Below are 17,110 nucleotides of genomic sequence, written 5' to 3'. Positions count from 1 at the left end.
GGGAAATGAGGAAGGTCTGTCTCTGGCCTTTCTGAAAGGTTACTCAGCGGTGCCAGAGGGAGCGGTGTGAATGGCAGGGGGCTCTACAGGGAGCGGATTAGCAATTGTTGACTGACCCTCAGCCTTTATAATAGCACAATACTGAGACAAGGGTCTGAATATGGACACATTGTTCTCACCATGCCGGGCCTGTACAGAACCGAACACTGAGACATATACACACTTTGCACATCAGAAGACTTGTCATTCATCCACTGTGGATGAAGACATTTAGAAGGGCCCGGCCCTGGCCTGCGCTATAGCCGTTTGACCAAGGCAACATTTCACTTGGCATTTAGAGCAGAGCGAATCATACATACAGGGGAACAAACATGGTCTGACATTTTACATGTAGTTTTAATGTTTCTGACGTCTTATGGATTAGCTGTCATCATAAGATTGATGGGGCTCCTCCTGCTCCTGACCTCTTGTTATGCCAGGGTTATGTAGGCCCTATGACAGTGGTGTGTATGCTCCTGTGAGAGCGAAATTACAAGATTGTTATAATACTGTTATTGCATCAAATGGTTGTTTTATAGAATAGGGGTCTTAGAACACTCATCTGTGTGTGGTCTTCTGAGTTTGGCCTCTGGGGAGCCCAGTGTATTTACGATGCCTTTTTGGTGATAATGCCGAAAGACAGCATTCCATAGCATGAGTTGGTGTTTGTGTGCCGGGAGATACCAGGGTGGAGATGGCTCAGGTATGGATAATGATGAGGGGAACCTTGTTTGGGGGCCAGACACACTGGATTCCACAGAATGAGAACAGTCTTTACAGCAGATACTGTCTGCTGTGAATTATTAATTGCGTTCATACAAACCCTAACCTTGTGACCCATTCCACACATCTGTTGTTTGTCATGTAGACTAAGGGGGTGTATTTTTGCTATAAAAGATCTTTGTATCCTTTGTGTCGGGGCTCTCAACAAATCATCTGAGGGTGCTTCGTCGACCAGTCCTTCGTCAACCAGAGCACTCACAACATTCACGTGTGTGTGTGTGTGTGTAGCCTGCTCTCCTTATTAATAAGCGAATAAAGATTTAGTTTAAGTATAACTCTGACTTGTGTGATAAGTTTCTCTCCTCATTTAATAAAAAAGAAATAACCACCACAGTCCTCACACAGGGGCTTGTTATTACCCACAATGCACTGGGGCACTTATCAGAGAGCAGCATGAGTAGCAGACTCCCGCTGGCAACATGCCCTCTTCACAACCTCCCTTCCTCTCCACCACTCTCCCCCTCATCCCCCCTTCCTCTCCTCCACTCTCATCCTCGCTTCCTCTCCTCCTCATCCTCCCTTCCTCTCATCCTCCACTCATCCCCTCATCCTCCCTTCCTCCCCTCCTCATCCTCCCTTCCTCTCATCCTCCACTCGCTGCTTCCTCCCCCTTTTCTGTTTTTGGGTGATTACTTCTCCTGTACTCTTTCTCAGTTTAGTCTGTATCTCTCCCTCTCTCGGTCTCTATCTCTGGTCTGAATATCTCTCTCTCGCTCTCTGTTTTCTCTCCCAATTTCCCTCCATCATCGCCGGCGGCCGGCGTTTGAAAAATTGTTTACAGGCAATTAGGGTGATTTGTAATGCTGTGTGTTAGCGGGTGGCAGGGAGGGATGGAGAGGTGGAAGAAGTGCCTGTTGATTTTCTTATCAGCGTTGTCCAATAAACACATTATTTCTCTCAGACCTTCCTACCAAGCACAATTAGTCTAACACCGAGAAGACTAATCAGAGGCCATACTGAGACCTGGGTTGACTTCAGCGTGACAGCAAACAACATTCCCATACAGCATTTTACTGTGAAGGAAACGTTCTGAAACAGGGAGGGAATACCTGTACAATAAGAACACAGATTTTCTGTTCCAAAACGTGTTTCTACGGTGTGTCCTACTCAACACAGGCTGTTTTAGAGTTTGAAGGCATCCGGTATTGGTAGGGCTAGGAGTTTTTCTTTGAGATGAAATGTCCTGTAGTTTTTCACATTCCTGTTGGACAGACAGTTGATATACAGGTGGTATAATCCTCTCCGTATGTTCCTCATTGCCTACCTACCTCGAAGGTCAAATGGGGGGGGGGGGGGTACTTATATTTGTCCTGTTTCACTGCTGTTCGAGTGCGAGATGTGAAATTATTTAATTTTTTGCATATCCCAACTCCCACTGAGACACCCTCAGTGTAGAGAGTGGAGTGAGTCACGGCCAGGGATCAGCCATTATTGAAGGCGACCGTGGAGCAGTTAGGGTTATAAGTACCTTGCTCAAGGGCACATAGACAGATTTTTCACCTTGTCTGCACAGAGATTCGAACCAGCAACATCTTTGGTTACTGACCCAAGGCTGTTAACCGCCAGGCCAGCTGCCTCCATTACCTACCTAGCGCTGCAACAGACCAGTCACCGGAGCAGAAACAATGACATTTCAGAAGAAAGCGGCGGCGTACTGCTTTGGCATAAAACACTGCTCTCTCTGATTTATTTCCCTGTCTGTGTACAATTCAGCTCCTGTCCTTGGACTGACAGAGAAGCCCTTCTGTTCATACCCTTCTGTTGTTTCACCTTGCAATGGTCAGAAAATGAGTAAAACATACAGCCCCTGTTGATGATCAGTTACGTGATGCCTCGCTGAGGAGGACACGAAGCTACTCTGCAGACTTATTTGATGGCTGTAATTCAAGGTGATCGTTATGTCCCTCTGCCTCGGCCTCCTCTGTCGCCTCTAAGCAATGTGTGTCCGGTGTGCTCCAGCTGTAGTTCAAGTTACGGCTAGTTATGGCATGGCTTGCCCCACATCACACATAACAACATCAGTGTATCTGGGAGGGAAAATGGTGCATGAAATTTGAGGTGATATTTTTTGGTTCGATATATACAGTGGGGCAAAAAAGTATTTAGTCAGCCAACAATTGTGCAAGTTCTCCCACTTAAAAAGATGAGAGAGGCCTGTAATTTTCATTTTCTGGATTTTCTTTCTCATTTTGTCTGTCATAGTTGAAGTGTACCTATGATGAAAACAGGCCTCTCTCATCCTTTTAAGTGGGAGAACTTGCACAATTGGTGGCTGACTAAATACTTTTTTTGCCCCACTGTATGTGTTTCGGTTTTGGCTCAGAGGCTGAAGTCTGTTGCTGCTTTATTGACAAGCCCCAGGTTGTAATTTCATGATACGTTATTACTTTTAGCAGGACCGAGTCTGACAGTGAGTGCATAGAAGTTGTCCTCAGAGGCTAGAAAGACATTATTTCTCTTCCTTTTAACCAGTGGAAATGGATGTTGCTCTGATATTGGAGAGCCATGGAGGATGCGGTTGTTTTGAATCTCTGACTAATGACCATTGTCTTCCCACAACTTTCATTTCGATTCAAAGAGCAATGGGATGCTTCCCCCTTTCATGAGTTTTGTTTATCATTTCCCACATTGCCATCTAGATTTCTTGTGTCTCAAAGTGGGGTGGGGGGAGGCCAAGTGGAAACACTTCTGAGACCCCCTTGTGGTGTCTCCGCAGCATTGACATATACACACACTCACTTACACACACATGCACTTGGGTAATCTCCAGAACTCATGAATAAAAGCAGATCCTGTCATGTCGTGGCTCTGAGTGATTGTGCTTTGTGATTCTACGTGACAGATGGGAGACATGGATCACAGTTAATAATAGACGGTACAGGCGACATGTCTCTCTGGCTCAGCTGTGACTGTGTCCTGGATGGCAGGGCTGGGACATCTCCAGCAGGGACACAGTCCAGAGACCAAGCCCACGAACACTGCTGCTTCACTGGGTAGATTAGCCCAGCAGACCCCCTGGCATGGCCTTAGTAGGACAAAGATCCGCAGAGAGAGAGAGGAGTGTTCCATCTCCATCTGTGACTCCTGCAGGCCAGACTATCCTCTTGCTCCAGTGTTGACTTAACTGAAGTGTGTTGTATTGCACAAGAGCTACAGCAGGCCCTACAGCAGTGGACAATGTGTGTGTGTGTGTGTGGGGGGGGGGGCAGTGGTGTTTCAGCAAGTTACAGATGAAACCAGGTGTTTCAGCCACAAGCCTAGCTAACTACAGCCCAGCTGAGACACTCGGTAAGCCTGCAGGGATATCATATACGGTGTGTGTGGGTCTGTGGCATCATACATTGTGTGTGGGTCTGTGGCATCATACAGTGTGTGTGGGTCTGTGGCATCATACAGTGTGTGTGGGTCTGTGGCATCATACAGTGTGTGTGGGTCTGTGGCATCATACAGTGTGTGTGGGTCTGTGGCATCATACAGTGTGTGGGTCTGTGGCATCATACAGTGTGTGTGGGTCTGTGGCATCATACAGTGTGTGTGGGTCTGTGGCATCATACAGTGTGTGTGGGTCTGTGGCATCATACAGTGTGTGTGGGTCTGTGGCATCATACAGTGTGTGTGTGAGGCAGTGGCATCATACAGTGTGTGTGTGTGTGTTGGGGGGGGGGGGGGGGGGTTCTGTGGCATCATACAGTGTGTGTGGGTCTGTGGCATCATACAGTGTGTGTGGGTCTGTGGCATCATACAGTGTGTGTGGGTCTGTGGCATCATACAGTGTGTGTGGGTCTGTGGCATCATACAGTGTGTGTGGGTCTGTGGCATCATACAGTGTGTGTGTGAGGCAGTGGCATCATACAGTGTGTGTGTGTGTCGGGGGGGGGGGGGGGGGGTTCTGTGGCATCATATAGTGTGTGTCCGAGCCAGTTGATAAATATACAGTACACTCTCTCTTTCAGATATCCATCCATGTCCAAATGAGCCTAGAGAGCTGTTAAATCCATGAGAATAGCGTATTCTCTGTCTGTACAGTCTGTCCTCCTTCCCTCTGTGTGTGTGTGTGCATGGCTTCATCTTTGGAGCAGAAAAGAGAGCTCTGTTCTATCTAGTCTTTATCAGCACTAAGCGTTCCCCTGCCTCCCCTCCACTCTACGTGAAAAGCTGCTTGTGTCTTACAGAGGGCCGGCTGCCGAGGTCTCTCGTTCTCTGTCTGACTGGCTGAGGTGCTGTAATTGTATTTATAGATAGGTCACAACTTGCTGTGAAACAGCCTGTTAGCTGTGCTCTTGTGATCTAGGGCATATGACTGGAGCAGTTCGGGGCTTCTAGGGAGGGGTAGATCATTTGTATTCTGCAGCAGTGTTGAAGATCCACGTCTGGGCTGGATAGCTGTTTGTCACGCGAGAGAAGAGAGGATAGTGTCAGTGGAAGAACTATGTTAGATGGTGCTGTGTAGAACAGTGTTTGACCCAGGTCAGAAAACAGATGGGCTGCCATGCTGAAGTTCAGCACCACCCAACACTCAAGGTGTGTAGGCATTGTGTCTGCTGTTCATTGTTCTTCAACAGGACATTGTGTCGTGTGGAGAGGGACACTAATCCTCATCTTCCTACTGCTCCTCAATTGGCTGGTTAACAATGGGTAATATGGTTACTATTGGCTGGTTAACAATGGGTAAAATGGTTAGTATTGGCTGGTTGACAATGGGTAATATGGTTACTATTGGCTGGTTGACACATGGGTAATATGGTTACTATTGGCTGGTTAACAATGGGTAATATGGTTACTATTGGCTGGTTGGCAAATGGGTAATATGGTTACTATTGGCTGGTTAACAATGGGTAATATGGTTAGTATTGGCTGGTTAACAATGGGTAATATGGTTAGTATTGGCTGGTTAACAATGGGTAATGTGGTTAGTATTGGCTGGTTAACAATTGGTAATATGGTTAGTAGTGGCTGGTTAACAATGAGTAATATGGTTACTATTGGTTGGTTAACAATGGGTAATATGGTTACTATTAGCTGGTTAACAATGGGTAATATGGTTACTATTGGCTGGTTAACAATGGGTAATATGGTTACTATTGGCTGGTTAACAATGGGTAATATGGTTACTATTGGCTGGTTAACAATGGGTAATATGGTTAGTATTGGCTGGTTAACAATGGGTAATATGGTTACTATTGGCTGGTTGACAATGGGTAATATGGTTAGTATTGGCTGGTTAACAATGGGTAATATGGTTAGTATTGGCTGGTTAACAATGGGTAATATGGTTACTATTGGCTGGTTACTATTGGTTGGTTAACAATGGGTAATATGGTTACTATTGGCTGGTTAACAATAGGTAATATGGTTATTATTGGCTGGTTGACAAATGGGTAATATGGTTAGTATTGGCTGGTTAACAATGGGTAAAATTGTTACTATTGGCTGGTTGACAATGAGTAATATGGTTACTATTGGTTGGTTAACAATGGGTAATATGGTTACTATTGGTTGGTTGACAAATGGGTAATATGGTTACTATTGGCTGGTTAACAATGGGTAATATGGTTAGTATTGGCTGGTTAACAATGGGTAATATGGTTACTATTGGCTGGTTGACAAATGGGTAATATGGTTAGTATTGGCTGGTTAACAATGGGTAATATGGTTACTATTGGCTGGTTGACAATGGGTAATATGGTTACTATTGGCTGGTTAACAATGGGTAATATGGTTACTATTGGCTGGTTGACAATGGGTAATATGGTTAGTATTGGCTGGTTAACAATGGGTAATATGGTTAGTATTGGCTGGTTAACAATGGGTAATATGGTTACTATTGGTTGGTTAACAATGGGTAACATGGTTACTATTGGCTGGTTAACAATGGGTAATATGGTTATTATTGGTTGGTTGACAAATGGGTAATATGGTTAGTATTGGCTGGTTAACAATGGGTAATATGGTTACTATTGGCTGGTTGACAATGAGTAATATGGTTATTATTGGCTGGTTAACAATGGGTAATATGGTTACTATTGGCTGGTTAACAATGGGTAATATGGTTACTATTGGCTGGTTGACAATGGGTAATATGGTTAGTATTGGCTGGTTGACAATGGGTAATATGGTTAGTATTGGCTGGTTGACAATGGGTAATATGGTTAGTATTGGCTGGCTAACAATGGGTAATATGGTTACTATTGGCTGGTTAACAATGGCTAATATGGTTAGTATTGGTTGGTTAACAATGGGTAATATGGTTAGTATTGGCTGGTTAACAATGGGTAATATGGTTATTATTGGCTGGTTGACAAATGGGTAATATGGTTACTATTGGCTGGTTGACAAATGGGCAATATGGTTACTATTGGCTGGTTGACAAATGGGTAATATGGTTACTATTGGCTGGTTGACAAATGGGCAATATGGTTACTATTGGCTGGTTGGCAAATGGGTAATATGGTTACTATTGGCTGGTTGACAAATGGGCAATATGGTTACTATTGGCTGGTTGACAATGAGTAATATGGTTAACAATGCTGTTATTAATTAAGTCTACTTTATGTATGATTTTGGTGGTCTAATGTGCTCTCTCTCTCGCTCTCTCTCTTCTCCCCCTTATCCCTTTCTCTCCCTGCCCCCCCCCCCCCCCCCCTCCTCTATCCCTCTCCCCCACCTCTCTATCTCTCTCTCTCCAGTCACAATGAGCGGAAGGTGACCTGTAAGCATCCAGTCTCTGGTCTTCCTTCACAAGACAACTGCATCTTTGTCGTCAACGAACAGTAAGTCTCTTCTCTCCCACACCCTGACCAGTGGGATGACTGGAACATACATGCCAGTGGAATGACATACCCACAAGTGAACTTACATGCACACACATTAACCTATAATGTCGGATTGGTTTCACCCCTGCATCGTGTGTCCATTCTTTATGCCACAAGATGAATGTCAAAGTGTGAGTTGAAATACAGGGAAGTTTTCCACAAATCACATTCATATGAAAGTTATAAAACACACAACTTTGTCCTCCAGTAATGCTTGAGGGCCCACGTTACTGTCAGATCATGTCACAGTATATTGCATATTAAATTATGTACTAAATTGGTTGTGTGGTGTTTACATAAAATATTCATACAGTAGTTGAGCATGTATTCACAATGGCATATATTCACAGTTTGAGCTTTTATGCCATTGTAAATTGACGGAGACGCTGTGAGAAGAGTGGCTTTTATGGACTAGAAAGTGTATTGTAATCCTGGAGGCGTTGGAACCAGAAAACCACGGTGGGATCCAGACAGGAGGAGTCTGAACTTAGACACCTTCTGATAGTGTCTGAAGGTCACAACACTCAAAAACAGGTTTTAACACACATACACACACAGAGGTATCCTGAAGAGGAAACCTTACAGTTTATCATGACATCATGTAGTATTAACCTTCTTCAGTGGCTGACTGAGAGAGTGACTGACTGAGAGAGTGACTGACTGACAGACTGAGAGTGACTGACTGACAGTGACTGACTGACAGAGAGTGACTGAGAGAGTGACTGAGAGTGACTGACTGAGGGACTGTGTGAGTGAGGGACTGCGTGCGTGAGTGAGTGAGGGACTGCGTGCGTGAGTGAGTGAGGGACTGCGTGCGTGAGTGAGTGAGGGACTGCGTGCGTGCGTGAGTGAGGGACTGCGTGCGTGCGTGAGTGAGGGACTGCGTGCGTGAGTGAGGGACTGCGTGTGTGACTGAGTGAGGGACTGCGTGTGTGAGTGAGTGAGGGACTGTGTGAGTGAGTGAGGGACTGTGTGACTGTGTGTGAGTGAGGGACTGGGTGTGTGAGTGAGGGACTGGGTGAGTGAGTGAGGGACTGAGTGAGAGTGAGTGAGCGAGGGACTGAGTGAGAGTGAGTGAGCGAGGGACTGAGTGAGAGTGAGTGAGCGAGGGACTGAGTGAGAGTGAGTGAGCGAGGGACTGAGTGAGAGTGAGTGAGCGAGGGACTGAGTGAGAGTGAGTGAGCGAGGGACTGAGTGAGAGTGAGTGAGCGAGGGACTGAGTGAGAGTGAGTGAGCGAGAGACTGAGTGAGAGTGAGTGAGCGAGAGACTGAGTGAGAGTGAGTGAGTGAGCGAGGGACTGAGTGAGAGTGAGTGAGTGAGCGAGGGACTGAGTGAGAGTGAGTGAGTGAGCGAGGGACTGAGTGAGAGTGAGTGAGAGAGGGACTGCGTGAGAGTGAGTGAGCGAGGGACTGAGTGAGAGTGAGTGAGCGAGGGACTGAGTGAGAGTGAGTGAGCGAGGGACTGAGTGAGAGTGGGTGAGAGAGGGACTGAGTGAGCGAGGGACTGAGTAAGAGAGTGTGTCAGGATGAGAGAGAGAGTGTGTCAGGGAGAGAGAGAGAGTGTGTCAGGATGAGAGAGAGAGTGTGTCAGGGAGAGAGAGAGAGTGTGTCAGGGAGAGAGAGAGAGTGTGTCAGGGGAGAGAGAGAGAGTGACAGAGAGTGTGACACAGTGAGTGAATGACAGTGTGACAGAGAGTGAGTGTCTGAGAGAGAGAGAGAGCCTGAGACTGAGTGAGAGAGCCTGAGAGAGTCACAGAGAGGCAGAGAGTGACTGAGCGACTGAGAGGGAAAGAGTTACTGACTGAGAGAGAGACTTAGAGAGGATGACTGAAAGACTGAAAAAGAGTGACTGACTGAGAGTGACTGACTGAGAGAGTGACTGAGAGAGAGAGTGTGTCAGAGTGACAGAGAGAGAGTGTGTCAGAGGGGAAGAGAGAAAGAGAGAGTGTCAGAGGGAGAGAGAGAGAGAGAGTGTGTGACAGAGAGTGACAGAGAATGTGACAGTGACAGAGAGTGACAGAGAGAGAGTGTGTCAGAGGGAGAGAGAGAGAGAGTGTGTCAGAGGGAGAGAGAGAGAGAGAGTGTCAGAGGGAAAGAGAGAGAGAGTGTGTCAGAGGGAGAGAGAGAGTGTCACTGAGAGAGTGACAGAGGGAGAGAGAGAGGGAGTGTGTGTGACAGAGAGTGACAGAGAGAGAGTGTGTGTCAGAGTGACAGAGAGAGAGTATGTCAGAGAGAGGGAGAGAGAGAGAGAGTGTGTGTGACTGAGTGACAGAGAGAGAGAGTGTGTCAGAGGGGGAGAGAGTGAGTGTGACAGAGGGGGAGAGAGAGTGAGTGTGACAGAGGGGGAGAGAGAGTGAGTGTGACAGAGGGGGAGAGAGATTGTGTGTGACTGAGAGAGTGACAGAGAGAGTGTGTGACAGAGAGTGACAGAGAGAGTGTGTGACAGAGAGTGACTGAGGGAGAGAGAGAGTGTGTGGCTGAGAGAGTGACAGAGAGAGAGTGTGTCAGAGGGAGGGAGAGGGAGTGTCACAGAGAGTGACAGAGGGAGAGAGTGTGATAGATGGGGAGAGCGAGAGAGAGTGTCACTGAGAGAGTGACAGAGGGGGAAAGAGAGAGTGTGACAGATGGGGAGAGAGAGTGTGTGTGACTGAGAGAGTGACAGAGAGAGAGAGTGTGTCAGAGGGAGAGAGAGAGTGTGTGTGTGGCTGAGAGAGTGACAGAGAGAGAGTGTGTCAGAGGGAGAGAGTGTGTGACTGAGAGAGTGACAGAGAGAGAATGTGACAGAGAGAGAGTGTCAGAGGGAGAGAGAGAGAGAGAGTGTGTCAGAGGGAGAGAGAGAGTGTGTGACTGAGAGAGTGACAGAGAGAGTGTGTGACAGAGAGTGACAGAGAGAGTGTGTGACAGAGAGTGGCTGAGGGAGAGAGAGAGAGAGTGTGTGGCTGAGAGAGTGACAGAGAGAGAGTGTGTCAGAGGGAGGGAGAGAGTGTGATAGATGGGGAGAGTGACAGAGGGGGAAAGAGAGAGTGTGACAGATGGGGAGAGAGAGAGAGAGAGTGACAGAGGGAGAGAGAGAGTGTGTGACAGATGGGGAGAGAGAGTGTGTGTGACTGAGAGAGTGACAGAGAGAGTATGTGACAGAGAGTGACAGAGAGAGAGAGTGTGTCAGAGGGAGAGAGAGAGAGAGTGACAGAGAGTGTGACACAGTGAGTGAATGACAGTGTGACAGAGAGTGAGTGTCTGAGAGAGAGAGAGAGCCTGAGACTGAGTGAGAGAGCCTGAGAGAGTCACAGAGAGGCAGAGAGTGACTGAGCGACTGAGAGGGAAAGAGTTACTGACTGAGAGAGAGACTTAGAGAGGATGACTGAAAGACTGAAAAAGAGTGACTGACTGAGAGTGACTGACTGAGAGAGTGACTGAGAGAGAGAGTGTGTCAGAGTGACAGAGAGAGAGTGTGTCAGAGGGGAAGAGAGAAAGAGAGAGTGTCAGAGGGAGAGAGAGAGAGAGAGTGTGTGACAGAGAGTGACAGAGAATGTGACAGTGACAGAGAGTGACAGAGAGAGAGTGTGTCAGAGGGAGAGAGAGAGAGAGAGTGTCAGAGGGAAAGAGAGAGAGAGTGTGTCAGAGGGAGAGAGAGAGTGTCACTGAGAGAGTGACAGAGGGAGAGAGAGAGGGAGTGTGTGTGACAGAGAGTGACAGAGAGAGAGTGTGTGTCAGAGTGACAGAGAGAGAGTATGTCAGAGAGAGGGAGAGAGAGAGAGAGTGTGTGTGACTGAGTGACAGAGAGAGAGAGTGTGTCAGAGGGGGAGAGAGTGAGTGTGACAGAGGGGGAGAGAGAGTGAGTGTGACAGAGGGGGAGAGAGAGTGAGTGTGACAGAGGGGGAGAGAGATTGTGTGTGACTGAGAGAGTGACAGAGAGAGTGTGTGACAGAGAGTGACAGAGAGAGTGTGTGACAGAGAGTGACTGAGGGAGAGAGAGAGTGTGTGGCTGAGAGAGTGACAGAGAGAGAGTGTGTCAGAGGGAGGGAGAGGGAGTGTCACAGAGAGTGACAGAGGGAGAGAGTGTGATAGATGGGGAGAGCGAGAGAGAGTGTCACTGAGAGAGTGACAGAGGGGGAAAGAGAGAGTGTGACAGATGGGGAGAGAGAGTGTGTGTGACTGAGAGAGTGACAGAGAGAGAGAGTGTGTCAGAGGGAGAGAGAGAGTGTGTGTGTGGCTGAGAGAGTGACAGAGAGAGAGTGTGTCAGAGGGAGAGAGTGTGTGACTGAGAGAGTGACAGAGAGAGAATGTGACAGAGAGAGAGTGTCAGAGGGAGAGAGAGAGAGAGAGTGTGTCAGAGGGAGAGAGAGAGTGTGTGACTGAGAGAGTGACAGAGAGAGTGTGTGACAGAGAGTGACAGAGAGAGTGTGTGACAGAGAGTGGCTGAGGGAGAGAGAGAGAGAGTGTGTGGCTGAGAGAGTGACAGAGAGAGAGTGTGTCAGAGGGAGGGAGAGAGTGTGATAGATGGGGAGAGTGACAGAGGGGGAAAGAGAGAGTGTGACAGATGGGGAGAGAGAGTGACAGAGGGAGAGAGAGAGTGTGTGACAGATGGGGAGAGAGAGTGTGTGTGACTGAGAGAGTGACAGAGAGAGTATGTGACAGAGAGTGACAGAGAGAGAGAGTGTGTCAGAGGGAGAGAGAGAGTGTGTCACTGAGAGAGTGACAGAGGGGGAAAGAGAGAGAGTGTGACAGATGGGGAGAGAGAGTGTGTGTGACTGAGAGAGTGAGAGAGAGAGTGTGTCAGAGGGAGAGAGAGAGTGTGTGGCTGAGAGTGACAGAGAGAGAATGTGACAGAGAGTGACAGAGAGAGAGTGTGTCAGAGGGAGAGAGTGTGTGACTGAGTGACAGAGAGAGAATGTGACAGAGAGAGAGTGTCAGAGGGAGAGAGAGAGAGTGTGTCAGAGGGAGAGAGAGAGTGTGTGACTGAGAGAGTGACAGAGAGTGACAAAGAGAGAGTGTGTGACAGAGGGAGAGAGAGAGAGCATGTCAGAGGGAGAGAGTGTGACAGAGCGTGTGACAGAGACTGAGTCTGAGACAGAGTGACTGACTGAGAGTGACTGAGGGGGAAAGAGAGAGAGTGTGACAGATGGGGAGAGAGAGTGTGTGTGACTGAGAGAGTGACAGAGAGAGAGAGTGTGTCAGAGGGAGAGAGAGAGTGTGTGTGGCTGAGAGAGTGACATAGTGAGTGATGGACAGAGAGTGATGGACAGAGAGTGAGTGACGGACACAGAGAGTGAATGACGGACACAGAGAGTGAGTAACGGACACAGAGAGTGAGTGACGGACACAGAGAGTGAATGACAGACACAGAGAGTGAGTGAAGGACACAGAGAGTGAATGACGGACCCAGAGAGAGCGTGACGGAGACAGAGAGAGCGTGACGGAGACAGAGAGTGAATGACGGACCCAGAGAGAGAGTGACGGAGACAGAGAGAGCGTGACGGAGACAGAGAGAGCGTGATGGAGACAGAGAGAGCGTGACGGAGACAGAGAGAGAGCGTGACGGAGACAGAGAGAGAGCGTGACGGAGACAGAGAGAGAGCGTGACGGAGACAGAGAGAGAGCGTGACGGAGACAGAGAGAGAGCGTGACGGAGACAGAGAGAGAGCGCGTCGGAGACAGAGAGAGAGCGCGTCGGAGACAGAGAGAGCGCGTCGGAGACAGAGAGAGTGCGTTGGAGACAGAGAGAGAGCGACGGAGACAGAGAGAGCGACGGAGACAGAGAGAGAGCGTGACGGAGACAGAGAGAGAGAGCGTGACGGAGACGGAGAGAGAGAGCGTGACGGAGACAGAGAGAGAGAGAGAGCGATGGAGACAGAGAGAGAGAGCGACGGAGACAGAGAGAGAGAGCGTGACGGAGACAGAGAGAGAGAGCGACGGAGACAGAGAGAGAGAGCGACGGAGACAGAGAGAGAGAGCGACGGAGACAGAGAGAGAGCGACGGAGACAGAGAGAGAGCGTGACGGAGACAGAGAGAGAGCGTGACGGAGACAGAGAGAGAGCGACGGAGACAGAAAGAGAGCGACGGAGACAGAGAGAGAGCGTGACGGAGACAGAGAGAGCGACGGAGACAGAGAGAGAGCGACGGAGACAGAGAGAGAGAGCGACGGAGACAGAGAGAGAGCGTGACGGAGACAGAGAGAGAGCGTGACGGAGACAGAGAGAGAGCGACGGAGACAGAGAGAGAGCGACGGAGACAGGGAGAGAGCGACGGAGACAGAGAGAGAGCGACGGAGACAGAGAGAGAGCGACGGAGACAGAGAGAGAGCGACGGAGACAGAGAGAGAGCGTGACGGAGACAGAGAGAGCGACGGAGACAGAGAGAGAGCGACGGAGACAGAGAGAGAGCGACGGAGACAGAGAGAGAGCGTGACGGAGACAGAGAGAGAGCGTGACGGAGACAGAGAGAGAGCGACGGAGACAGAGAGAGAGCGACGGAGACAGAGAGAGAGCGACGGAGACAGAGAGAGAGCGACGGAGACAGAGAGAGAGCGACGGAGACAGAGAGAGAGCGACGGAGACAGAGAGAGAGCGTGACGGAGACAGAGAGAGAGCGACGGAGACAGAGAGCGACGGAGACAGAGAGAGCGACGGAGACAGAGAGAGAGCGTGACGGAGAGAGAGAGAGAGCGACGGAGACAGAGAGAGCGACGGAGACAGAGAGAGCGACGGAGACAGAGAGAGAGCGTGACGGAGAGAGAGCGTGACGGAGACGGAGAGAGAGCGTGACGGAGACGGAGAGAGAGCGTGACGGAGACGGAGAGAGAGCGTGACGGAGACGGAGAGAGAGCATGACGGCGACGGAGAGAGAGCGCGACGGACACGGAGCGAGTGCGCGACTGAGACGGAGCGAGTGCGCGACTGAGACAGAGCGAGTGCGCGACTGAGACAGAGCGAGTGCGCGACTGAGACAGAGCGAGTGCGTGACTGAGAAAGTGACAGAGAGGGAGAGTGTGTCAGAGGGAGAGAGAGAAAGAGTGTCAGAGGGAGAGAGAGAGTATCATAGAGAGTGTCAGAGGGAGAGAGAGAGTATCATAGAGAGTGACAGGGGGAGAGAGAGAGTGTGACAGAGGGGAGAGAGAGTGAGTGTGACAGAGGGGGAGAGAGAGTGTGTGTGACTGAGAGAGTGACAGAGAGAGTGTGTGACAGTGTGACAGAGAGTGACAGAGAGAGAGAGTGTGTCAGAGGGAGAGAGAGAGAGAGAGTGTGTGGCTGAGAGAGTGGCAGAGTGACAGAGAGAGAGAGTGTGTCAGAGGGAGAGCGTGTGTGACAGAGTGACAGAGAGAGAGTGTGTCAGAGGGAGAGAGAGAGTGTGTGGCTGAGAGAGAGAGAGAGTGACTGAGACAGCAAGAGAGAGAGAGAGTGACTGAGACAGACAGAGAGAGAGAGGGACTGAGACAGACAGAGAGAGAGAGTGACTGAGAGAGAGTGACTGAGACAGACAGAGAGAGACTGAGACAGACAGACAGAGAGAGAGTGAGACAGACAGAGAGAGAGTGTGACAGAGACAGAGAGAGAGTGACTGAGACAGAGAGAGTGACTTAGACACGTACTGAGACACGTACTGAGAGACACGTACTGCGAGACGGAGAGAGACACGTACTGAGAGCCGGAGAGAGAGATGGAGAAATTGCTTAAGCTTGGCAGCCATTTTCTCACTTTACCTCAAAAACAAAGAATTTAGGCTATTATGCAGTCAGATGCAGTCATGACTCAGTTCGAATCCTATTTTTCTGGATGGAACATTAGGTGTTTTGGAGATTTGTAGTCTGTTCCTTACTTCCTGGCTGTGCCGTTGAGTGATAACCCCCCTCCAATCTGCTCTGCACCCCGTCCCAATTATCCCCTCTGTCACACTCTCCTCCTCAGACTTGGATTAAAATTCCATTTGCTTTTGCGTTTACTTTGTTTTGTTTTAGCGTTTACTTTTGTGAGCATTCCATTGGTTCCATTTCGGCAGGCAAGCTCAATCAAGCCCATCTAAGGTATTTGAAATTATTTCAAATACTATTTAAACCCATGTCTGCTCTTTCTATTAGCACCACACTGAGGCGTCTGAGGATAATATGCAAATATTCTCCTCAGTGTGTAAACTGTTAATTGGGACTGAGGCGAGAAAGTCAAACATAACAGATTGAGGTGTGTTGGTGTCAGACAGAAAGGTTTGTGTGAACGAGGGTCACCTCCGATCACAAGAAGGAAAATGGAAAAGATGCTAAAATGTTTCTGTCATTCCAAACAGCAACTCGACACCACCGCCTTCGCTAGGGTTCTTGGGCTGACTAAGTCTTGACTGCCGGAATGTGTTGGTTTTTCATAATGAAGACCCACTTTCTTTTCAACTCCTTGCACGTTGCGAGACCGACACAACAGAATACTTGAAACAACAGAAAGCAAGTGATGTGTTCGTTCCTCCCAGTGGAAAAACACAACTTCACATCCTGATTATCCAGCGAGCGTCGGCCTATCCGTGAGCGGATAACCAAGCAATGTTAATTTGGCCGGCCTTGTCACTCAGTCTCTCGGTCTGTCTGAAGACTGTATGATCAATCAATCAAACTTCATTTAAATAGCACTTTTCTCACAGCAAATGCATTTCAAGGTGCTTATTTAATCAAATAAAAGGGTGTGAAAAGCTAACACACAACGTTTCTATGCAAATCTCAACTCAAGATAAATTCGGAAATGAATTAAAATAGTAAAAAACAATTGTAAAATAACGGTGGATATGAGAGACTAATGCAGCAGGTGACAAATGGTGATATAATATACTGGATATAGAATCAAATAAATGGAGTTGAGCAACCTCTGCTTTATGGCCAGCACTGCATTCTGAAAGTGTGTTCGCTTAACGTTCTTTGTACTGAACTGCTGTCCTTGAATCCTGGTCGACACCATCTCCGTTCTCCCAGGTGATTGACACGTCAAAACACCTTTTATGGAACTTTAGTATAAGAATCTTTATAAATCTCTGAAAAGGAAAGTTTCCGAAGCGAATAGGGGATGAAAAGTAATCTACTTCAGATAAATGTCACCTCTCCCTCACACACCTCCACCTTCCCTACAGACGTAATAGAGGGTGTAATGTGGATTAATGGTGTTCTGAAGGAAGCACTCCTCATTGGTAACCGGTTTACACTTCTTCAACCCACACATCCTCTCTCCCTATCAACCTCTCTCTCCATCTCTTTCCACTCGTCGCCCACAGTCCCTCTCTGCCTTTCCGACTCGCCCATATTCCCCCACCCTGCCTCTCTCCCTCTTTCACTCTCCTCCTCATGCTTCGTCTCTCCCTTTGTCCCTCCCACACCCCATACTCCCTCTCTCTCGAACTTTCTTCTCTCTCTCTCTTCCCCTCTCCCGCTCTCTCTCTTTCTCAATAGGATCAGTGCTCCTGGTCCAGCCAGACTCTGTAATGAGTTATTTACAGTGTGATAAAC

At 48.6% G+C, this 17,110-nt stretch overlaps 2 protein-coding genes across 19 annotated transcripts in view; one reads left to right on the top strand and one right to left on the bottom strand.

Moving 5' to 3' along the window:
* Window positions 1-17,110, top strand: part of LOC110490288 (pleckstrin homology domain-containing family A member 5) — a 178,283-nt gene that overhangs the window by 97,215 nt on the left and 63,958 nt on the right. For all 17 annotated transcript variants that reach the window (XR_016486767.1, XR_016486768.1, XR_016486766.1 and 14 more), the window contains one exon: window positions 7,509-7,592. Coding sequence is in view for 12 of the 17 variants with exons in the window: in XM_090200406.1 (XP_090056532.1) it covers window positions 7,509-7,592 (84 nt within the window). In the remaining 5 variants the exon portion in view is untranslated. The remainder of the gene's footprint in view (window positions 1-7,508; window positions 7,593-17,110) is intronic.
* LOC110490848 (paired mesoderm homeobox protein 2A-like) overlaps window positions 1-17,110 on the bottom strand; it is a 310,954-nt gene that overhangs the window by 256,902 nt on the left and 36,942 nt on the right. The gene's annotated exons all lie outside the window — the stretch shown is intronic.

This window comes from Oncorhynchus mykiss, chromosome 15, assembly GCF_057628025.1.
Source record: "Oncorhynchus mykiss isolate SJ-2025 chromosome 15, ASM5762802v1, whole genome shotgun sequence".
In the NCBI taxonomy this organism is placed as follows: Eukaryota; Metazoa; Chordata; class Actinopteri; order Salmoniformes; family Salmonidae; genus Oncorhynchus; species Oncorhynchus mykiss.
This window is presented reverse-complemented; position numbering and strand designations above follow the sequence as displayed.